Genomic DNA, 24,877 nt, shown 5'->3' on the forward strand with positions numbered 1-24,877 from the left:
CTGCAGGACTGAATTGTTCAGGAAGGAGAGGGGCTTAACTGACTTTTAAATAAAGGGTTCCATTAATGTCTGTCGCCCTTTGTGTCCAGGGTATGCTAATGTGCCAGTTTTTAATTTAAAATGAATAAAAGACTGCAATGCAGCAGACGTAGATGAAGTTGAGTGCTTTTTTTTTTTTTTTAAGTGATAAAAACAGATCTAATTATATACAGAATGTCTACTGAGACCCTCAGGGAAATTACAGATTAACTAGTTGAAGGTAATTTGAAAAAAGCAATTTTTAAAAAGTCATCAGAAAGATCAGTTTATGCTCCATGATTTACTTAAATTGACTTCTCTAACTGAAAGCTGAGCATTTCATAACAGCAATCAAAACAGTTTCCACCTGGCCAACATCTGTTTCCAGGTCCCTTATTTGAAAGACTTTGGGATTTTATTTAAAACTTAAGAACAGGAAGAGATAGAAGAGAGGGAGAGAAACAGATTTTCCAGTTTTAAAACAAGAAAATATGTGGAAGAAGTTCTTTGCAAACCTTAAATAAAGCCCTATACAAATATTAGAGAAAAATGATTAATATTCCAGAGTCAGGCATAGCTCTTCTACTTCTTTTATGCCCCCAACAAAGACTCTGGGTAGAAAGGAGATATTTTTGATACCTAATATTATTGCACTCTCATTTCAAAGATGGCTTTCAGTCTAAGGTATGCACTCTGGCACAGGTACCCTCTGCTCCCACAGAGCGGGAATATCTCACACTACCTTAAGCCATCTTCACACTTACAGATATTTACTGGGCATCTACTCCATACTGGGTGATTTTCAGGCCAGTGCTACTCAAAGTATGGTCCGCAGACTAGTATGAGACTATGAACTGTTTGTTACTGGTCTGCTATGAATAAGTACAAAAATGAAGAATAAGCATATAGAAACTTGTATAGCAATTTGATACTGCCATTTAATCAGGGGGCTCCTGTCTCTGAACAGGGTATAGACCACTTCAGGTGTTGTCAAACTACTGTGGTGGCTCACCAGCAGCACAAGCTATGAACTTGACCTGCGCAGTGGAACGTGACACATCAGTCCCCGATGGACTGCAAAGAACACACAACAAGAATGCGGTCCTTCACCTCAGAGAGTTTGGTCTAAGCCAGGGTCAGCATGCTTTTCCTGTAAAGGGCCAGATGAGAAATACTGGAGGCTTTGTGAAAGAACATATATGGTCTCTATCCCCATATTCTTCTTTTTTTCTTTTGCTTCTTGTTTTACAAACATCTAAAAGTATAAAAACCATGTTCACCTTGAGGGCTGTACAAAAACAGGCTAGATTTGGCCTACAGGCCATAGTTTGCTGGTCCCCTGTTCTAGGTGGTGAATAAGACAAAATCACAGGTGGGGGAAATATGGAGAGGTTGGTAAAAGGGTACAAACTTTCAATTATAAGATGAACAAGGTCTAAGGATCTAATGTACAACATGATGACTATAGCTCATAACACTGTATCGTATAACTGAAATTTGCTAAGAGAAAAGAACTTAAATGTTCTCAGCAAAAAAAACCCCTGCTATATAAAAAATAAATAAAATAAAATACAAAAATTCAAAAAAAAAATAAATAAATAGGTAAAAAAATGATAAATATATGAGGTTATGAATGTGTTAATTAACTAGATGGGCAGGAATCCTTTCATAATGCATACATAAATCAAATTACTACAGTGTACTCTTTAAATATTTTAAAATTTTGTATGTCAAATACAAAAAAGCTGAAATTAAAAAAAAACACACAAAATCATTGCTATGGACTTAGTATCACATCATATCACTTCTTGTTTTCTTCATCTCTATCATCATTATCATCCCCAACATTGGCAAAATTTATTGAGCTCTTACGATGTGTAGGATACCGGGTTAGGGGCTGTGGATATAAAGAGGTAAAAGACAAAATTCTGCCTTCACCAAGCTTCCAATCTAGTTGGAATGAGAGGACCAAATCATAAATAATACTATGAATACATTCTTTAAGTACCAAATAAGTATGGCGAGCATGTGTTGTTAAGTATACCAATTTTTCTTTAAAGGAGAAGGAAAAATGGAATGCAGCAAAATTTTTATCTTTTGTAACCAACCTAAGGGAGTAAATAATAAATAACTCAAGGTCATACACCTGGCCATGGGGTTGGGCACTATTTCTAAAGTGTGTTTGCCAGGTGTTTCAAGAGTAAAAGGCTCCACAGTGAGCAGGGCTCTCTCTTAGAAAGACGTAATCAAGGCACAGGGTCAGTGTAAAGACTCAAGGAACTCTATTATACACTAAGGGTTTCTCAGACTTGTTTGACCATGGAACCTGTTTACAGAGTAACACTTATTTTATTTAGGTTGCCAGGATTTCCTCAGAATATCATAGGAAATTCTCACTTGCATTATCCTTTAGAATTAATAGTAGGATTAGACAATATTCTGATAATTAACTTCAAGCTACAATGATAAATTCAGAAGGTGCTGTAAACTTGTCTAGACTTCCTATCTGTTGTTTCATAACCTGTGCAATGTTAGAAGAAACATAATCTTTCAGGCAATATGTTTTATCAATCTCAAGTCTCCCTTAAAGCAGAACAAATAGCCAAAAGTTCCCACTCTAAGAATATCACTGTACTAGTGAAAAGTGATGTGTTCAAATGATGGGCCAAAACCCATCAAACTTTAAAGTAAGGTTAGCCATGGGTAGATTCAGGATCAGACGACTCACCCACCACTGAATAAGAAAGAAATAGCAATTTGAAGAGAAGCCCTACTATTTTAAGTTTGGATGTGTTCCTGGATTTCTGTGTAGTTTATTACGCCTAAACAAAGAAAATGCTCTGAACTAGTGAAAAACAATATCAGAGGTTAGTTTTAATTTCCAGATCGCCATCTTACACCTCTTCCCAGGAAAAAGAAAGGCGATTGATACACAACCTGATTACTTTCTGGAAAGGGGAAATGTTTCTGATGTTTTAAATTAGAGCATATACCCAGGAGGGCATCTGTTGGCTATTTCAACTTAAATCTTAACCAAAATATTAGTGCTTTCAGGTGATCAGGAGGATATGGGTGTATGTCAAACCCTTTGGGGATGACAAGGTCACCTGTGCCAATGCTGTGTCTATACTGCCCACAACCTGTCCATTTTATAAGCTCTCAATACGCAGACCTGAGGATCCTGTAATGAGTGTCTGTGCCCCATTCCTTCCTTCACTCAAGAACCCTTAACTGAGCACCTACGTTGTGCTAGGCTCTGACTAAGGCACTGGGACCACAGAGAGAAAAGACACAATGGTCCCTGTCTTCAAAGGACTCTCAGTCTCATAGCAGGAGGAAGAACAGAGGTGAGACCCCATCAAGAGTTATCACCATCCGCATGTTCAGCTTAAGGCAACTAACAGCAGGTGCAACTGTCAACTCAGGTAGCACAGTGCCTAGGGATGGGTGAAGAGAGTTACATTTGACAATGGTGCATCCTTCTAAGAAATGGAGCAGGCATGGAGAGAAAAACCCAGAAAGCTCGGCTGAGACTATGTCTGCCTTCATGGGCAAAACGTTTTTACCCTGTTTGGAATAAGAGCCCTTTGGTGTGAGAGATTAGTCTGATATTACCATTCTATGAAAATAAACACCATCAGAGAATAACTTTTCCCTTAGACTGTGAAAGATTTAAAATACGAAACTATCAGACTGCCCCTTTACTAACAAATATGCTTTTCTTTCACCAAGAAAAAAACAAACACGAGAGTAGCAACAATGCCATAAAACATGAGAACTTGGGTTTCTCAAATCTATTTTATAAGAATGATTTTTAACAATAACCATCACCAATGAAAACAAAATAATACAAAAACAAAGACCCCACCAATCCAACTTGACAATGGAAACAACTCTGCTTACAGCCAAATTATCTTCAGGAAACTTGCCATTCATTCATTCATTCCACAGTCCTTACTGAGTGGCTTCCCTAGACTGGGACAGGCATCATGCTGCTCACTGGGCTAAGGGGGCGTACTAGCCGCTTTTCCAAGAGTGGAAGTGTCACACCTGACCATGACAACGCGCAGGGAACCTACATAGGAAGGAGCCACTAATATGGCGCGTGGGAACTGCGAAAGTCCTTAAAGAGCAAGCAACATCTTAACCGGGGCTGGAAGGATGAATAGGAATTTGCTTGCCACATGAATGGGGGGACAGGGGCAGAGAATATAAGTTTATATGTGAAGGGCGTTCTGGGCAGAGACATCAGCAAGGATTAAGGCATAAAAATTTAAAAGAACAAGGCCTCTTTAGAACACAAAGTAGTCAGGTATAGTCAGAGCATAAATCCACGGAGACCAACTAGGAAACAAATCATTACGGGCCTGGAATGTCATGCTGTGAAGTTTAGCTTTGTTAAGACACTAGAGCAAGGGAGTGATAAAAGTATATGTGTTTTAGGCAGATGCCTTCTGGGGTAAGGTGAGGAAAGAACTAGAAGGGAGGGCTGGACTACATGGTGAAGGGTCACACAGTTATTTCCCTCAAGGTTCTCTGCTCAAAGTAATTGGCACAGGGCAGCTATCTGACAGGAGACGAGGATGAACTTCACTGCCTAAATGAGAACAATTCCCATCTGATCTTAATTTGTCCAAACCTCTGCTGAGAACCAGGAACTGAGGAGGCAGCTGCAAAAGCCCCTTCTCACTTTACTCAAGGTACCTGTTAAGTCTCAAGTGTCAAGGTCCGCCTGAGATAAGGAAGCAGAATTGGCATCTCTCGCTCTGGTGGGTGTGAGACCCAGTGACCACGCACCATCTCGATGATAAATCACACACCATCAAGGCCCTAACTTCTCCTCCAGGACTTGCTTTGGGCAAATACTCTGCCTGCCCTCCTGCCTGAGCCTGGACTGCTTCCTTCCTCTCTAATCCCTTACCCAGATTATTTTCTTTCAACATCCAACACAAAGCCCATTGTTTGAGAAATCTGCCCTGGTTAACCTGACATTCAAATCTGAGTTCAGCTATGTGATACCGGGCAAGTAACCCAAATTCCCTGAGCCTCAATTTCCTCTATAATATGGGATACTAATACTTTTTAATAGAGTGGCTGTGAGGACTAAATGAAATAAACATAGTGCCTGACACATGGTAAATGCTTAAGAGCAGTTAATAGTATAAGTTAACATATATTAACCACTCACGGCAAGTGTTTTACCTATATCAACTCATTTTGTTCTCACAACAACCCAACAAGGTAGGTATTATAAATCTTTCCATTTTACAAATGAGGAAACTAAGGCACAGAGAAGTTAAGCAATCTTCCCATAGTCACACAGCAAAGCCAGGATTTGAACACAGGCTGCCTGCCTGCAAGCTGGAGCTCTTAGGTCCTAGGCTTTGCTACTCAATGGTACCAGTCCCCACTCTGAACTTGCTACTGATCTCACTAATTATGACATATCCTGATTAAGTTAGCTTATTTTTCATGTTTATATAGCAACCCAGTCTGACTCTAAAGCACAGTGCTCTACAAACTTTAGTTGCTGTTATTATCATTACTATTATTAATTAAAGAACACCAATGGAGACAATACTTACAATCTTTTCTTGTCCACCACTCGCTTAACTCGGATGGCTCTTTGTTCTGAGTAAAGTTTACATACTCCTGTTCAGGGGAAAATACCAGAGACCACTTAGAACTGCGTCTCAGGCAAAGGTATCATTAAATACAATGAGACAGGACAGTCTTCAGCTAGCAAAGCTAAATGTTGCATCCCATCTATTGTGAAATGCCACATTTGACTTTTAAGATAAAATGAAATACTTTTTAAGTAATCTTCAATGAAATCCAAAACAGCACTCCTGTGCTCCTTCACTTGCTGGGAATGTATCTCCTTGTGGGCTGTAACAGAAAAGGACAATATTCAGGGCTCTGTATTCAATTATACAGAAGAACAATTCATCATCTTCCTCACAACAGTTTCTTTATTAGAAGTATTCTTAAAAATACAGCTATAAAACAAGTCTTGTGTCAAGTGACATTACATTTTTAAAAGAGTAAGATTTATTAGGCTTTGTGAGAGCAAAAGATTAAACCTGCAGAAAAACTAGTCAAATAATTTATGGTTTATTACAGCACGTAGGGATCGCATTTGACACGGCCCTCTTCTTGAGTGCTGACCCCGTTCGTATTAACAGCGTCCAACGCTCAAGCTGACCTTCAAGTAACATGTTTAAATTAAACTCAGAGCACACACGCCCCCTCTGCCTGCCTGTTTTTCAGCTTGGAATGCTCCGTCCTCTCCCTTCAGCCATTCACATTTCCTTTAGACACCGAGTCAAACCTTCCTTCTCCAGGAAACCTTGAGTCACTGAGCCACAAGGATGCCTTTCTTCTGTGAACCATCACTTCTTCTTAGAGTCTGTGCCAGTTATTTTGCTAGGACAGCTCCGGTTTATGAGAGACTGAGTACCTACCACGTGCAGGCACCCTGTTAGTACTTTACACAACTCACTGCTAATGATCCAAACAATCCAAAAGGCAATTATAATTATGCCTGTTTTACACATGAAGAAACTAAGGCTCAGAGTCAATAAGGAGGACAAGGTCACGTGGTTTGGTACTTAATTCCTCATTTTATTAATGTTCATGTATTTTCTAGGTTATCTCAATGAATGTCCTTAAGGGTAGGGGGCATGATCTGTTTCTACCATAGGGCCGCGTAATCTGAGATTCACATGAGGAATTTAGCGGATCCATGAAATCATACACAAAATTTTGTGCATACGTATATTTTTTTCCTGGCAGGAATATCTATAGCTTTCAACAGATTCTCCAGGTTGTCCATGGAAGCTTCCCAAACGAAAGTCTGTGTCAAGCACAATAGCATCTGGCCACTTGAACTCTATGCTATGTTAATGTAATCTGTATCTGCCTAAGCAAATTAAAAAAGAATCAAGGAAGCCATCTCAGTCCCTCAGTAAGAATTAAACATCAGTGAAAGTGAGATGATAATAGTAACCCTAATGCTAGCTATTGTTCTAAGGATGCTATGAGAATTCTCATAACAATCCTAAGAAATATACCTAAGAAATATACACTAAGAAATATCTCCATTTTATAGATGAAGAAACTGAGACCCAGGGCGATTAAGTGACTTGCCAAAGGCCATATGGCCAGAACATGGTGGAGCTGGGGTGGGTACATAAGCAGCCAAGGCTCCAGAGCCTTCCTCTTAACCACAAGAGTCTGATACTACAGTTTACTTTAATACTCTAAGTAGAGAGTTTAGAGGCCTTGCATCCTTGTCCACATGCCATCAACTGCTGCCCCTCTCAGTGCCACCCAGAACACAGGCACACATGCACACACCTCCACACACGATTCATCTTCTCTGACCCTGGCCCCTTGGTAAATTTTTGGTTCTGTCTGGAGAGGTCCTTTCCGCCTCCCTCTTCCCATCTGTTTAACTTGAATTCATGGCCTTTTCATTATTTTTAACAGCTTAGGTTAAAACACTAATCAGGAAAAAAGAATTTTAAAGTTCTGAAACCTAAATCGAAATAAGAACACAAAAGGAGAGCTTTACGCGGCTGTGCCATATGCATCGTGTAAGTACTTAATTGAGTCACAGCTGGCTGGCTGCATCTTTCGGGGCACGGCACCTTGTGTTCTCAGTTGCTGGATCGCTTCTGAGCAGGTCCTCATGAATGTCTGAGCATCCTGGTCTATCTGGTCTCGTTCTGTGTCCGTCATTCTCCCATATTCAGACATGACATGGCTAACAAAGAGAGAGAGGGGGACAAAATTAAAGGGCAGCAGCAAATGACCACACATGGAGTCACGGGGTGTGAAAGGAAGAACAAAGTTCCCTGTTGCAGTGACGTTTAAGCTGAGACTTGAAGGATGAGGAGGAACTGGCCAGGCTAAGAGGTGGGAGAACGCTCTAGACAGTAGAACCAACGCTTACGAAGGCCGTCAGGTAGGAAAAGCTTCCTGCAGACCAAACTGGAGCAGGCCAGGCCAGCGAGGGAGTGTGGCGGGCCTGGAGTGGAATCAGGGGCCGGAGCACACAGGCCTTGTTAAGAGTGTGGGCTTTGACTTTGAGAACAGCGGGGCAGCGACTGACGGCTGTCACACAGCACACTGACAGAGTCGGAGTCCCCCAGAGGAACCCCTGGAGGCTGCATGGAGAGCGCTGCGGGGACACCGTTTGTGAAGAGCTGCTTCAGGCTGGCATTTCTCCCGTGTTCACAAGCGGTCTTCAAAACTCACAATGAAAGAGCTTTTAGAACCATTTCACTTCCCCTGATAATCAGTTAAAACTCTAAAGTTACTGAACAAGTAAGGGTGCCCACTTTCAGTAATGCTGCACCCTGAAGCTGCTGTAGTTATATCGCTGTGCTCATTTCTGTTAAGACATGGGTGGGTGCTGCAGCATTATTATGAACAGTGATGAGATACCCCGGACACTACAGCTGAAATTCAGAATCACAAAATGTCAAGTTAAAAGGGACCTTAGATAATCATTCCATTTCCACCCACCAGCCGCACAAGCTCCCGTTCCCATTCTCACTGAGAATAAAATATAAAGTCCTGATATTCCCAACCTCCACCTGTGACCACACTTGCTGCCTCTCGCCCCCATTCACTTCGCTCCAGTCACACTGGCCTCCTTGCTGTCCCCCAATCAGACACACAGGCTTCGGCAGCCTGGACTCTCGCCCAGCAGATGCCTGCCCTCTCTCGGCCTTCGTATCTCTGCTCACACGGCCTGATCAGAGCCAGCCCCCGGACCACCCCCTGTGCCGCACCCAGCACTCGCCCTCAGTGGTGGTCAGTGCCTATGTTGGTTATTTTTAGTTTTTATTTTTTTAGTCTCCCTAATTCTTTTGTTTTAAATTGAAGTATAGTTGATTTATAATGTTGTGTTAGTTTGAGGTGTACAGCAGTGATTCAGTTATACAGATTCTTCAGTTATACAGATTCTTTTCCATTATAGATTACTGCAAGATGTTGAATATAGTTCCTTGTGTTGTACAGTAGTTCCTTGTTGTTTATTTTATATATAGCAGTATGTATCTGCTAATCCCCAAACTCCTAATTTATCCCTCCTTACCCCTTTCCCCTTTGGTAGCCCCTTTGTTTTCTAAGTCTGTTTCTGTTTAGTAAATAAGTTTATTTGTACCAATTTTTTAGATTCCACATATAAGTGATATCATATGATATTTGTCTTTCTCTGTCTGACTTACTACACTTAGTATGATAACCTCTAGGTCCATCCATGTGGCTGCAAATGGCATTATTTCATTCTAATTTATGGTTGAGTAACATTCCATTGTATATATATATATACCACATCTTCTTTATCCATTCATCTGTTGATGGGCATTTAGGTTGCTTCCATGTCTCAGCTGTTGTAAACAGTCTGTGCTGGTTATTAAGTCACTGTCTCTCAGCTTCAAAGCCGCCCTCCCACACTCTGCTTTGTGATGTGAGGGCTGCGGCTCCCCAAATCACACTACTCCTCTCCGACTGTACGTTCCTTACCTGGCTTGTTTTCCTTTACAGCACTCTGAAATAGTAACTTCCATCTCCTCCCAGGAGAATGCAAGCTTCATGAAAGCAGGGACTTTGTCTCGTTCACTTCTGTTTCCCCAGTACCTAAAAATGCTGTCCCACACACAGTAGGTGTGCTAACATTAGCTAAGCACTTAGTATGCACCAGACACTATTCTCGGTGACTTACATGTATTTTATTTACTTATTAATCCTCGCAATTCATTCATTCACTCACTTGTATACTAATCCCCCATATGTCAGGCACTGTGGCAGGGCTGGGGGTTCAAAGTTAATTAAGTAAGGCTCATTTCTGATTCCCACAGAGGGTACCACACCACAGGGGAGACTGGCACAGACACGGGGGGCACAAGGAACGGCGGTGGATGGCACTGGTCTGAAAGTGGACTGTGGGACCCATGCGGGGAGTGGTCAGTTCATGCAGGGGAGGTGCTGGGCAGGTGGAGAGGAACAGTCTCCACACAGGGGACAGCGGGAGAAGACCTGCTCCAAATCCCCAGCTTGTGGGTCATGGTTGGAATGACCACATAACGTATGATCTACAACAGGACACATCTGAGAATGAAAGGGAAAACAGAAGTATACCAGGTGGTCCCTGTAAACCAAGCATCCTAGCTATGGACCTCTGGGACCCCCTGATTTATTTCAAGGGGCAGCACATCACATGCACCCGGTCAGTGTCTCCACACTGAATGTGTCTAGCATATGTCTACACAATTTTCCAAAGGAATGCAGACAGTATTATGATAAGTACACATTTATTTAAAGTTACCAAATGTGCATTAGCTGTTTCTTCAGTATCAATAGGTTTCCCCCAAATACAACAATCATACAAAATACAAATATGCCACTATCAACTGGAAAGGAGACCCTGTGGTACAGAAGGTGGGGACTGCCGGCTGGCGTAGTCACTGGAGGATTTTAAACAGAGGAATCTGCATTTTGCATGGGGTCTTCTGTGGTCGCTGGCCTGGAGGTGGATGAAATCAGACCCCAGTTAAGAGGGCGCTGAGCATCCAGGAAGAGATGAACAGAGCCTGGGCAAGGCCATGTCAGTGGGGGAGAGGAAGCATAACAGATCTGAGAGAGATCTCATAGGTTGGGTCTACAAGACCGGGCTGACTGGGTGTGGAGGTAAATGAGGAGACGCCTAGGACACAGAGCACAGAAGAAAGCACAGGTGTGGAAGGAACGATGGTAAGGTGCGGGGCCAAAGATGGCACAGGAAGTTTAGGACGTGACAGATGAGGAGATGGAGCAACTTGAGAAACGGTTCAAACTCTGATTCTTCTGTGATGTTTTAAGAACAGCACTAGCTATATAATCGGCATTTGAAACACTCATCAAAAGTACCGAACGCTTGCCAGTGACATAGCCCCAAATTAAGTATCACCATAACAAAATTACTACTATTTGGAAAAGGTTAACCATCTGGAAAATAATTCCAAAAGATATATTCTCACAGGACATGCACACATAACTTTTTCAAACTTTGATTTTATTTCCTTTATGATGTGCAGAGGAATAATTTTATTACAGACTTCAATTTATCTAAATATTAGATTCAGTTTAAGGAGATTATGTTAGGTACAGGTTTGGATTAGTCAATTTATTTCAGGGAGAAACAAGGAAAAAACCAGAGGAGTAAGTTCATTCGCTGGTTCAGAAATTTAAAGGAATAGGCTTTTAAAAATTATCTGGTTGATTAGTATGTTAAGAAAGGGCAAGTTCAAAATTACAAAATACCATTGACATTCTGCCTATTAATTTAATATGCAACTAGATACTTCCTGAAGACAGAGAAGAGGAGAGAATAACGTAAATTATTTTAGACTCTGTTCCAAAGGTTACTGAAAAGGTCTGGACAAAAGTTAAAGACCACAATCTCATTTTTGCTATAAATATTAAATATGAGCGAGTGTAGTACCTTGCCCATAGTATATGCCCAATATACATTATGAAATGAAACTGTTAATGTCTGAGCTACAGACATGAACAAAATATAGACCCTGCTCCCAATAAACTATATCACAATAGGTAATATCCACAGGTTTATGTACACAACTATACATCATAAACAAAGGTTAATAGCCATATAACACTTTCCATGCATTAACACCAACACTAATTCACTGTTCTAAGCACTTCACATATATTTACCCACTTAATTATCAAAATTCTATGAGGTGGGTACTATTATAATTCGCATTTTACGCATGATGCAACTGAGGCACAGAGAGGTTAAGTAACTTGCCAAGGTCACACAGCTAGGAATTAGCAGAGTTTGGATTTGAACCAAGGCATCCTGGCTCCATACTCTTAACCACTGCTCAAGGCACTTCTTGAGTCATAAAAGGTAGAAGAGTTCAGAATAGGGGATGCTTATTCCCTATTAGCTAATCAGAAGGAAGGTGATCTATGAACTAAATCTTGAAAGGCAGGATGTAGCCGTGGGAGACAAGAGCAGACGCTCTGAGCAATAGAACGGAATCGGGAGAGAGGGAGCCTGTCTGGAGAACAGTCAGTGGTTCAGTTTGGCTGGAGCACAGGCTAGGTAGAAGCGATGAGTTCTTGGTGGGCCTCCAGTATGACTTGAGGAGTTTTATTCTGTAGCCAATGGAAAGGCAGAGCTTGAAGAAGATAAATGTTGGCAATTCCACATTAGCTGGAAGAGAGGAGGAAGCTCAGGTGATGGGTTATGGAAGTCAGAAAGAATCCTGCCTTATTCATCTTTATATCCCTAGCACAGGTAGGTGCTAGTAAATTTCTGTCGAACTGAAGACAGGAGCAATGGTAGAGCGTGGGTGGCAAGACCGAAAAGAGGTGATGGATCTGAGATGTAAAAATCGTCAGGAACAGAGTAGACGTTGGAGGCAAAGCATCAGCACACCCTGAGATCTGGGGCCTGGGTAAGCAAGAGACAGTCGTAGAAACAAAGAGCACAGAAGGAAGAGGAGAAAGAACTGGAAATATGAAAGAAAGAAGCTGCTACTAACACTTGTCCTTATAATGCAACTCAAAAGGACAGAAGTAATGCTCTTGAGACTAGATGTTCCATGATTGATACTTTGTTTTCAAAAATGAAACCAGGGCAAATGGTCTTCTAAACACTTTGTGATAAAATCTAGAGAAACTAAAGTTCTGAAGTTCTATAATTTACGAAGGAGAAAGGGAAAAGTCACTGTGACATACAGCACAGTGGCCACAAAGCTGACACAGGGCTGAGGTTACTGACGTTCACCTGATAAAGAGAACAGAACACTGGTGCAGTCCACAAACTAATAACAGACTGCTTTCACACGGTGGACACTCAAAAAATATTTGGTTGCCTGGATTTTGTTTAATTGATCTGACTCTTTCCATCCTAAACTTCCGAGGGCTATAGGAAGAGTCTGGCTCCTGGAAGAATGCCAGGAGTGGGAAGCACTGAGAGAAGGGCCATTTGGAGTTAAGAGTCCGGAGACCGGCGCTGTACAGAGAACGGAGAGTTACTAGCTCACCAGCGGCTGAGTTTAGGATCAAGTGGGAATCAGACAGAGATCAAAATATTGGCTTTATATGATTACTAACCACACATGGCCCCCTAATGGTGCCTGGCAATTATGCGGTATGTCCTCACTGCGTCTGCTTTCCCACTCTCCCAGGTGCCTGTTTCCTATCTTCTCCTCACAGCTCAAACCTCCAACACCTCCGTCCCCATCTGCAGCATCAGTAATAACTGTGCTTCCTGGTTTCTGGGCGCTCCTCCAAGCTCTCCCCACCTTGCTTCCCATGGGCCGGCACACTGCCTTCTCCCCAGCTACTAAGGATGAGGTGTCCATCTCCTAGCTCTGCCCCTCCACCTGGGCACCAGGTTGGCCCCAGTGATTCTCCTTTCTCTCTCGTGCACCATCAACCGTAAAAGAATTACTGCGTAGACACGGTGCTTAGGCAGTGTCTGGCACACAGTGAACACTACACGTGTTAGTTCCCAATAAAATCAATGTTCCCCGTCTACTGGATCTTTCCTAGCCACATACAAACATGCTGTTATTTCTCCCAACTTAAAAAACAAAAGAAAATCTCTCAAATCCACGTCTCCTACCAGTTACGATCCAATTTCCCCGCTTTTTTCAGTAAAACTCTGAGACGCTTACAACCCCGTCTCCATCTTCCTGACTATTCTCTCTCGACCCCATCCAAAGGGCCTTTTGCCCTCACCCCCCCCACTGTGGTCCTCACTCCCCAAGGTCACCGCTGGGTCATCCCTCCCCTGAGTTACTTGCCACAGATTGGATGGAGCTAATGGCTCCCCTCCCCCTGATTTGTTTTCTCCTCTGTCTTCCCTGATAACACTCTCTCCCGTTTCCCTCCTATCTCCCCGCCTGCTCGTTTTCAGGCTTTTGGTTGATACCTTTTACCCTCAGTCCCTCAATCTCTCCACTGTCTACGCTGCTCCCTTGGTGAGTTCAGCTAGGCTCATGGCTTTTTTTTTGTCAGCGTATATACCAGTTCTACAGTGACAAGTCCAAATTTATGTCTTCAGCTTGAACCTCTCCTTGAACTTGAGACACGTATATCTAACTGCTGGCTCAACATCTCTATTCAGATGTTTAATCTGTGTTGCAAATATGCCCCAAACTGAGCTCCTGCCCACTCTCTTCAAACATGCTCCCCCATCTGGGTTGATGGCAATTCCATTCCTTCTAGCTGCTCAGGCCCCAAACCTGGAGTCATCCTTGCACCTCTTTCTCTCTCCCAGCTCACAGCTAATCCATTAACAAATCTCGTTGGCTCTACGTTCAAAATAATTCCAGAATGTGACCTCGTTGCCACATCCACATCCTCTGGGCCATGCCATCGGCATCCCTCACCTGGACCGTGACCGTAGCCTCCCAGCTGGTCTGCTGCTTCTGTCGTGTCCCTCCACAGATTATTCTAACACACTAGCCTTACTGATCCTGTTAGAAAGTTAGTCAGATCCTATCAACCCTCTGTACAGACCTTCTAGTGCTTCCCCCCTAAGAGTAAAAGCCAAGGTCCTTACAAGAGCTACACGAGCCGTAAGACAGCTCACGAGATCTGGCTGCTGCCCTCTCTCTGAGCTCACCTTCAACTACCGCCCCCCACACTCCCCAGTCCCTCCTGCTCCAGCCACCCTGGCCTCCCTGCTGTTCCTTGAACCCTCCAGACATACTCCTGCATTAGGACCTTACACTTGCTTCCGTCTTCTCCTTCTGGAATGTCCTTTCCCTGGATGATATCTATATAAACTGACTGCTTACTTCTTTTAGGTGTTTACTCAATGTCCCCCCCATCTTAATAAGTCCTTCCCTAAGCTACCTTTATAAACTTGTACCCTCCCTGACAATTTCTATTTTCCCTTCTCCCCTCCCCCTAAAAGCATTTATCCTGCTCTAACACTATTATGTTTTACTCATTTATTTTGTTTCTTGTCTATCTTCCTCTCCAAAATATAAGTTCCATAAAGGCAGGGACATTTGTCTGTCTGTTCATTACTGCATCCCATCATCACAAGCAATACCTAGGATTTAGTAGGCTGATAAATCAATATCTCAATAGTCAAATACTTTCTGAATGACCTCACTTAATGCATGAGGCCGACCTGAAGAGGCCTGACACACAGCTACACAACTGTGCTCCTTAATAGGTCCCTCCCGGATTTATTTCACTCCCACCCCAAGACCTGCAGGCACCCCCCTTCCAGAGCCTTCCCTGGAAAAGTGGAGGCACAGAGGGGCAGGGAATGTGTCCATCCTGATGACAGGCACCCAAGAGAAGAGGGAAGAGTAAGCCTGAGGCTCTTCTCAGGGCCAACCAGGAGGCCAGTCTCCTCTCCTCCCTCAGTGCGGCACCTTCCCACGACCCAACCGCAGGGTCCACATTTTCGGGGGTGGGGGGTCGTTGGAAGGAGAGAAGGAAGCCCATGGGTTCCTGGGGAATGGATGGTCCTCCCCTCAGCAGAACCTGAAAAGCAACAGAGACCTATTTCCCTCTCCCAACCCTCCCCAATACTTTGTTTTCTTAACTAGTTTGGCTTAACATGGTAACCCTGACAGAATGCACTCTACCTGAGGCAGAAGACCCAAGAGAGAGGGGGAGGGGCTGGGCAAGCATGCTCCACCCTCCTCCCAACTCCCCAGTCAGGTCAAGGCGGGCGGAGTGAGAGCAGTGAGCAGAGGGGCGGCAAGTCCTGTGCCGCCCCTAACAGAAACCATCTCCTAGAAACCATCTCCGCGGAAACGGAGGCTAACGGGGTCAGGAACAAATAAATAAGACAGGTACCCACTTCCAAGTGGCATTGCACCCGGTGGTCGGAGCAGACGGATAAATGACTAATTCCAAGAACATCAGATTAACATCCTCCTACTCTATTTTGACTTAATGGAAACTCAGCTCAGTGAAATTGAAAAGGTCTAAAGGTTAATTTGATAAAACTGATTACTCAATTAAAAGGTGATGTTCCTTTAGGAGACATTATATATTAACCTTTTAAACTGGAAATTGACAGTATGGTTATTCTATTAGTAACAACAACAAAAACCAAGAAAGTTTCTCCCCCAGGTGGTATCGTTTTGTCGCCAGGATATTAAGGAAAAGGTACATCTACCAGAAGTGGAGGAATTAGTTTTAATTAAAATCATTCAAGAGGTCCAGCCAGAGGCTATCTAGGTTGCATGCTGTTCTGCTCTAGTAAAATGTCATTATTTTAAAAAAATTAAATGGGTCAATAAAGTCTGAGCTCTACATTGTGGAAAAGATTACAGCTTCCTAACTATGCCAAGCTAACATAGCCTTATGGGTCTGAAGGCAATGTTTCTCTCAATTCCATGATCACACTCTATCCAAAATCTTCTCAGGAACAGGCCAAGGCCAGCACATTGCATCGGGAGGCAGAGCAGTAAAAAAAGAAAGGCTTTAAACAGTCTACCACCTTTGGGAGGGAGAGCTTGATGGGAGAAGATAAGGATGGCCTTTCTCCATCTGGAGAGAATGTAGGGCATGGAGGGGAATGCTTATTCCCTGGTCCTCATGTTTCTACATGAATCTACTCCTCTAGCGTGACACCTAACCTCAGCCTCCTCCCTCCTGCCCCTCCCTTGGGGGCAGGGACTTCTCTGATTGGCAGCCTGGCAGAAGGACCTGGGCACGGGCGTGAACATGCATGGAGCCACGGCTCCTCTCTCTCCTCTCCTCTGGGATCCGCCTGCCCTCTCTCTCATATGCTATCAGGGGCCTCTGTGCTCTCTGTGCTCCGGGGCTGTGACCGTTCAGTGGCACCAATGGCTGAGTGCGTCTAATTCAGGAGCCTTGAGCAAGGTCACCCGCCTGCAGACCTAACCTCTGCCGCCACCCTAGGTTTCACTAGTGATCAAGCTGAGAACACGTCCATCTCTGTCATGTCGACTTGACTCTGGCATCCTCTCTCTCTCTTTCTCTCCCTCCCTCCCACCTCTGGCAGGAAATCAGAGGTGCTTTCTTTATCAACTGACCACTGCCCCACCTTCATCACAGGTCAAATGGGATTCCAATTCAGGTACCATTCACCAAGGGACTTCTACGTGCCAGGAACTCTCACACATCTCATTTAATCCTCACAAGAACATTATCCACACTTTATTTAAAACCAAACAAAAAAAGCAAGCACAAAGATGTGAAGTGAGCTGTATACACTTACATGATTAATATGTGGCAGAACTGGGACTAGAACCTAGGTGTGATTGACCCTCAAAGTCCCTGACCTTTCAAAGGGACCAAAACAGGGGCAGGAGTGAAACTCAGACTGCACTGGCTGGCCATGAACTGCAACTGGGAAAAGGAATTCAAGACTGAGTTTCTATAATGGGGTAATGACTGGTCAAGACTAAGAAAGCCTCAGGAGCTCTAGTTCTGCTGACGCTGCAGCCACACAACCAGTAAGTGGCAGGGTGAGACGGGCTCCAGGGACCCTGGTCCTCCGCCCCAGAGTGTGCTGCCATGGTAGCCGGGAAAGGGGGAGGCCGAGGCCAGCTGCCCACTGTCCTGAGCAGCATGACGACTCGGAGTAAGTCCACACCTGCTCTGGAAACACTGACACAGTGCGTGGAGCTGAGCTGTGCTGTTCAAGGAGAATGCCTTAATCCCACCATTATAATCAAAAGTTTAAAACTATTGCAAAGTTACAGAATAGCAGCCTTATAATCTTTTTATAAATCCATTGTTTTTTTAAAAAAAATTTATTTATTTTATTTATTTATTTTTGGCCGCGTTGGGTCTTCGTTGCTGCGCGCGGACTTTCTCTGGTTGCGGCGAGCGGGGGCTACTCTTCGTCGCGGTACGCGTGCTGCTCACTGCGGTGGCTTCTCTTGCTGCGGAGCACGGGCTCTAGGTGCACGGGCTTCAGTAGTTGTGGCACGTGGGCTCAGTAGCTGTGGCTCACAGGCTCTAGAGCGCAGGCTCAGTAGTTGTGGCGCATGGGCTTAGTTGCTCCACGGCATGTGGGATCTTCCCAGACCAGGGCTCGAACTCGTGTCCCCTGCATTGGCAGGCGGATTCTTAACCACTGTGCCACCAGGGAAGTCCCCTCATTGCTTTTTTCTTTGTGCACTGCATTTCAATTGTACTGTCTTGTTTGAATCTCCTAACTAGTGGCAAGTGATCATCACTCTCATTATTTAGAGCAGGGCTCCTTAAACCTTTTCTGAAAAGGGCCACAGAGTATACATATTAGACTTTGAGGGCCATATAGCCTGTCACAGCCACTCAGCTCTGTTGTCGTAGTGTAAAAGCTGCCATCCATAACATGCAAATGAATGGGCGTGGCGCTGTTCCAATAAGCTTTATTTATAGACACAAAAATTTAATTTCATATAATTTTCTTATGTGGTAAAATATTATTATAATTATTATTATTTTTAAAAACTGGTTTTATTTCTTATGTATTACATGTATACTGTTAGGAGGGACAGTGTATTTAATTAACTAGGGAAGAGGAGGTGGGGCACTGGCCCAGCATCTTCCCTTAATTTCATCTTCTTTTTTTTTTAATATTTCTTTCTTCTTTATTTTGGTTGCACCAAGTCTTAGTTGTGGCGGGTGGGCTCCTTAGTTGCGGCATGCACGTGGGATCTAGTTCCCTGACCAGGGATCGACCCCGGGCTCCCTGCATTGGGAGCGAGGAGTCTTAACCAGAGCCACCAGGGAAGTCCCTATTGTTATTATTTTCCCCCCAGCCATTTAAAAATATAAGAACTATTCTCAGCTCACAGGCTGTACAAAAATAGGCAGTAGACTGGACTTGGCCTACAGGTTGTGGTTTGCTGACCCCTGGTTTAGAGGAAGACACTGCATTTTACAGATTAAGTGACTTTCTCAGGTTTGCACGGCTAATAAGGGGACAGGGTGGCCTGAACTAAACCAACCTCTAAAGCATTCACCTGGCTGGATGCCTTTTCAAGGCAAATAATGGGAGTTAATAATGGATTTCCATGAGAGATCTCTACAACCACTTATTTAACCTAAGTTGTAAAGTACTAAAGAAAGGAGCTGGAACTGATAGGCTTATACCGGTTTTATTAAGCTTTCCAAAATGACTGTCGCTTCCATTTTTATGCACTATAAAATTAGCATCTGATGTACATACACCTTTAGAAATAAAATTTACACTGCCATCTAGTGGTGACCAACTATTTTAACTGAGAACTTTAAAGTAAGGTTTTCTTGGTACTAAGCATTAGAATAATTTAGTATATTCCAAAATTATGCAAATGAAATACACTTAAAAGTATAAAGTAGAGAAAGTGGTAGAGATTATTTAAAATTCACCTGGGGCATAATTATTTTCTCTGTTAAAGAATTTATATGAAACATTTTCATTTTTGCATATATTGATAAAGTTTTTTTAAAAATCAGATTTGTTCTGTATTTTCTAACTGTGATAGGAAGGCTTCTGAAGGGCAAAATCCCTTGTTTTATAATGATGAAATCCTAAAAAGATGCTTCTAATGATGTCACTTTGTATGTCTAATCCAACTTTTCCATTAATTTAGGTAATACACTTGAAGCTGACTCCTATGGTAGAAACGCCACACTAAAGCCAGGTGCAAATGTAGGTCAGGGAAGAGCAGGAGGCATGATATCTGCACTGCGGTGTTCCTGTGTCTACTGAGAGCTGGAGTCTATTCCAGAAGCCATTTTGGAAGGCTCGATCAAAATGCTTTTTCTTTTTAAAAATCAACCGAACCAAAAGTTTCTTCACTAGAGGCAAGAGCTCTTGTCTTTCCAAATGGCATTTTTACATGACTTGCATTATCTCTTCATTTGCTCAGCAATATGCAATCAGTGAGAAACTGCCCCATTTCTCTCTGCATGTTTCACAACATATATGGCACACACAGAGCTACAGACACATGGGAACATCAGAATAGGGGACATTGCTATGAGGATATGGTGACTTTGAGGACATGGGGTATGGCTGAGCTTACCTTGGCTGGGGGGAGCCCCTTTTTGCTCTGCAGATATTCTTCCACTGCCAAACTGACCTTCCCCATTACAACCCTAAGTTAGTAAAAAGTGAGGACAAAAAGCTCAAAAGGAATATAGGTATGGAAAAGAACAGTCACTAAAATCATGGTAAAAAATAGACACTTACCTATAAGCATTAATATAATCTTTCCTGTGTTCCAGAAGAAAATCTCTCAGTTTGCCAATGTGCAAAATCTATAATGAAAAGAAAGCAAACGATTTATATGGATAAATATGTTACACTCATATGCAACAAATTTTAAATTAGTAGAGAATGGAATGCAGGTAGTAAAAAGATTTTGAAGCTACAAACTGGATATCTCTGGTTTTAGACTCCTGTATAATCACTGACTTGTTGGGTGGCTTTGGGAAAGTCACCCACATTCCTGGGTCTTGGTCTCTTACCGATGGTTCCGTCTTCCTGTAACTGTTGTGATCTGTGACATAACGAAGAGATGATTTCTAAGGAACTTTGAGATTCAATGAGATAGTGCATGTCTAGTAACTACACAGCATGTGCTCAATAAAGGCCAATTCCCTTCCTTATGTGTCTTATATCCAAAATTTTATAGACAAATATTCCTTCTTCCAAGTGTTCTAGGGGATGTATTCTAAGGCTGGAGCTATCAAGTGTATAAATAGGGCCCATGCAGAGCAGCAGAATTAAAGAAAAGATGCAGGAGCGACAGTTTATCCCTACACAGCAAATCTCCATTTTCCCTACTTCCACGGATGAACAAAACAGACACAAAAGTACAGAGGACGGAATTTGTGATGGCTCATTTCTAGTACTAAAGCATGTGTCAGGTAATGTGTGTGGAATGAGGGATTAAGAAACAAACAAAATAAAAAGAGGTAGGAAGAAACCTAGGATCATGGTCAACATGGACAAAAGTGTTTCCAGAAGGAGAGAATGATTAACTAAGTTGGTGGCCTGCCCTGTCCTTTGACCACAGCTCACACTAGTTTCCTCCTAATGTCCTTTGTACTTATTCCAAACATACGTAGCCGCAGCCTTGAAGGATGTGCTGAACTTTCATCTTTTTCATGAAAGTTTTTCTGTCAAGGCCAACTCAGGCTAATTTTCGCTTTGCTCTGAACTTAAAAGCACTTCTGCATCCCACCCACTGGGCACTCAGCTACACACAGCCACGTCCTCTGGCTTCACTTTTGCATGCACACCTCTTTCTTGGGGGTTAGGAACCACGCAAGGAGGGGCTGCACAGCTTCCTGCATGGCTCTAAGCACAACGTGAAGCCCAGAAGGTGTCAGTCAGTATTTGTGGAATGAGTAAATGTTCAAATGCAAAAATAGTATTTACCACTAAGGAAACATTCAGCATTTGTCTGGAGACAGGTCAGTAAGGGTTCAGTTAAATTTCTCACAGAGTCTAGACTAAAAACAAATATGGTTCAGAAAAGCACCCTTAGGCATCGTAAGAGCATGAATCGAAGAAAAACTGAACTATGGCCATAATATTCATTTATTTACCAGATTACAGACAACAACTGAGACAGCCAGAGTCTGTCCAGCATCCCTGGCTCCGTGAGGAACTCCCCCACACACGACCTCGTTCTTTCCCAGCAGCCCATTGTGGGCACTGACGTCACCGCGCTCATTAACCAGGTTGGGAAAGTGAATCTTGCAGAAGCTAAGTGCCTCGTCCCCAGTCACATGGTTAGTGCCTGGTGGGGCTCAGAGGCAAGCCTGGGACTCTCTGAGTTCAAATCTGACCTGTCTTCCACTAAAGCCACAGCTGCCTTCCTCACACTCTTACTCCTATTTTCCACTGACGCTGCATGTTAAAATCTGACTTTTAAGATTGTTGGGAAAAAAATTTAAGAGATGTGCAAGCAAGGTATTTACTGTACCACATTCAAGATTTAATCAAGTTAAGTCTCCTGTTTAATACATTTCAATGGTTTCCACTCCCTTCCCCAACCCCTGCCTGCAAGGGGCCAGGTAAGCAGTGTGAGGGAGTAAAGCAAGAGGAGTGGAGGGTTCAGTGCATTGGGCAGGGATGAATTCTGGTTTTAAAACACACTGCAGCCAAAGGAAGCACCTCTGCTGGCCAACTTGCCAAAGGGCAGCTAATTGTCATCTCTGGGCCTAACCAATGGGATTGAGTCCAAACCCCAAATGCAGCACTCAAGGCCCTTCACAATTCAGCTCCAAAAGTCCTGAGTGGCCTCAGTCCTGCCGCGCTCCCCACAGACCACAAAGACCACAATGACTCGTTACCAACTGGTTTCCCTTCACCAGGGTGCAAGCTCCTAGAGGTTAAAAGGTCCTCTCTCTTTTCCCAGAACCTGTCAGGCACAATTCCTGGTGCAAAGCAGAGTCTCAGAAACTTTTACTAAATGTTGAATAGATAGTGGGTACTGAATAATCCCCAAAGGATTATACCTACTGTGGTAGACAGGGTAATGCCATTACCTCCGCCCAAAGATGTCCAAGTCCTAACCCCTGGAACCTGTGACTATATTATGTTACATGACAAAGGGGAATTATCGTGACAGATGGAATTACTGTGCTCATCAGTTGACCTTAAAATAGGGAGAATACCCTGCATTTATACTGGAGTATCCAGGTAGGTAGGCCCCTATGTAATCACAGCGTCCTTAAATGGAGAAGAGGGAGGCAGAAGAGAGAGTCAAAGTGATGCAACGGGAGAAGGACTCAATCCAACATTGCTGGCTTTCAAGATGGAGGAAGGGAGCCAGAGGATGAAGGCAACATCTGGAAGCTTCAAAAGGCAAAGTAATGGATTCTCCCCTAGCATCTCCAGAAAAGAACAGAGTTCTGCAACACCTTGATTTCAGTCTATGGAGTCCCATTTTAGACTTCTGACCTACAGAACTAGAAGATAGTAAGTTTTTGTTGTTTTAAGCCACTAAACTTGTGGTAATTTGTTACAGCAGCAATAAGAAACGAATACACTTTGTCTCAGTTTGGGGTGCTATAACAAAATACCACAGGCTGGGTGACTTTAACAACACTTATTTCTCACAGTACTGGAGGCTGCAAAGTCCTGGTCAAGGTGCCAGCATATCTGGTGCCTGGTGAGGGCCCTCTTCCTGATTTGTAGATAGTTGCCTTCTTGCTGAATCCTCACATGGTGGTCTCGTGTCTCTTCCTCTAAGGGTACCAATCCCATTCACGAGGGCTCCACCCTCATGACCTAATTAGGTCCCAAAGGCCTCACCTCTAAATACCATCCCATTGGGTATTAGGGCTTCAACATATGAATTCAACAAACATTCAGTCATAGCATATCTGTTTAAAGCCTTATCCAAAACAGTTTTTTTTAAAAAAGGAGTCAAAGTTTTCAATAAAAAGTTTGAACAGGCCCAAAGGAATCTACTACGTAGGCTAGACCCAGCAGCCCCCCCTTACTGTGGCCCCACCCCCCAGCTTTAGCTAATTTCAGTCCACCAGGGTGGAATGGTGCAAGGGGATAAGTGCCAGGAACAAGAAGGCCCCGGAGGCATCTCAGAAAACATGCTTACAAGAAGTTTCACTTAAAGTACAACAAATGTGATCCCAATTTCTTATGACATGATACCTGAGATTTGCTTCAAAATAATATGGAGGTGGGGAGGAACACGTGAAAGAGGCTCAGTCCTGAGTTGACAGCTGAAGATGGGCACATGCGTACATGCGGGCTCCTTACACTCTCTACTTTAGTATATACTTGACATTTTTTCTTAACAAAACATTATTTTCAAAAAAATCTCCCATTTTGCACTCTTTTTTAACATGTTTGGTGATTCTGAAGTACAGATTTTCTGCTGCCAAACTAGTAATAACCCACATTTGAACCAACAACTCAACCCCACCCAAAATCTCTAGCTATTTTATTTCTAAGTGCTTGCAAGCCTTGCTTAAAGTTCCATTTAAGAGGATCAATGCCACTTAAAAAAAAACCACCACCAACAAAACCTTCATTGAGAGTTTAATACGTGCCAGGCTCTGTTCCAAGATCTCCCCACACATTAGCTCATCAAATTCTCCCAGCAACACTCACGAGATGGGTAACATCATCACACGTGTTTTACAGATGAGGAAACTAAGTCAGAGACAGGGTAAGTAATTTGCTCAGGAACACATGGGGTGAAGCCTGAATGGAACCCAGCATTCGAAGTATCAGGCTTGAGTTCCTAACGCCCAAATTTAAGCACAGATTCTTGGCAGGTGGCAAGTGCAGTTTCCCAGTATAGTAATCACAAAGAGGGATGACTGGGAACCGAGAAAAGCATCCAGTGAGCAACAGCAAGCTGTGTTTTCTTGTATCTGTATTCAACAGTGCACTACACACCTGATGTTACCCGAGAGTGACACACCAGGCATGTGTGTGCCAGGAAGTGTGTGAACTGCTAACTATGTGCTGTCATCGGCTCCCCTATAACAATCAGATGAGTTAGACGTTACCCCCATTCCCGTTTGATAAACATGGAAACTGAGGGCCACATGAGGTCGGTCACAGGATAATAAGGGGAAGAACTGGCATGGATCACGGGTCTGTATGACTCAAAGGCTAAGTTATTTATTCTACATTATATCGTCGTCAAAAGACTAATAAACTATTACTATTTAGCTTATTTAAGTTTGAGGCTTTTCTTCACAGAAATATAAACTGGGTTTCATGTGACAGTATTTGTATATATTGATTTTTTAAATGTTTTCAACTACAGTGGATACAGAAAGATCTGCAAGAAAGGTTTTTCGAATGTTTCCACATAGATCGCTCGTTTTAAAAGTCACTCAAAGTAGGAACATGCCCATATCC

The 24,877-nt window shown here is 43.1% G+C and overlaps 1 protein-coding gene across 3 annotated transcripts in view; it reads right to left on the reverse strand.

The window, feature by feature from the left end:
* The window catches only part of STX18 (syntaxin 18), a 120,707-nt gene that overhangs the window by 33,025 nt on the left and 62,805 nt on the right, over nt 1–24,877 (reverse strand). For 2 of the 3 annotated variants that reach the window (XM_082389975.1, XM_082389976.1), the window contains 4 exons: nt 20,216–20,283; nt 7,671–7,786; nt 5,830–5,907; nt 5,604–5,670 (listed from right to left, as the gene is read on the reverse strand). In XM_082389975.1, the coding sequence (XP_082246101.1) occupies nt 5,604–5,670; nt 5,830–5,907; nt 7,671–7,786; nt 20,216–20,283 (329 nt within the window). Of the gene's footprint in view, nt 1–5,603; nt 5,671–5,829; nt 5,908–7,670; nt 7,787–20,048; nt 20,122–20,215; nt 20,284–24,877 lie in introns of all 3 variants that reach the window. The other variant, XM_082389977.1, reaches the window with a different exon arrangement.

The sequence above is a fragment of the Balaenoptera borealis genome (assembly GCF_965194805.1).
Source record: "Balaenoptera borealis genome assembly, chromosome: 4".
NCBI classification, from domain to species: domain Eukaryota; kingdom Metazoa; phylum Chordata; class Mammalia; order Artiodactyla; family Balaenopteridae; genus Balaenoptera; species Balaenoptera borealis.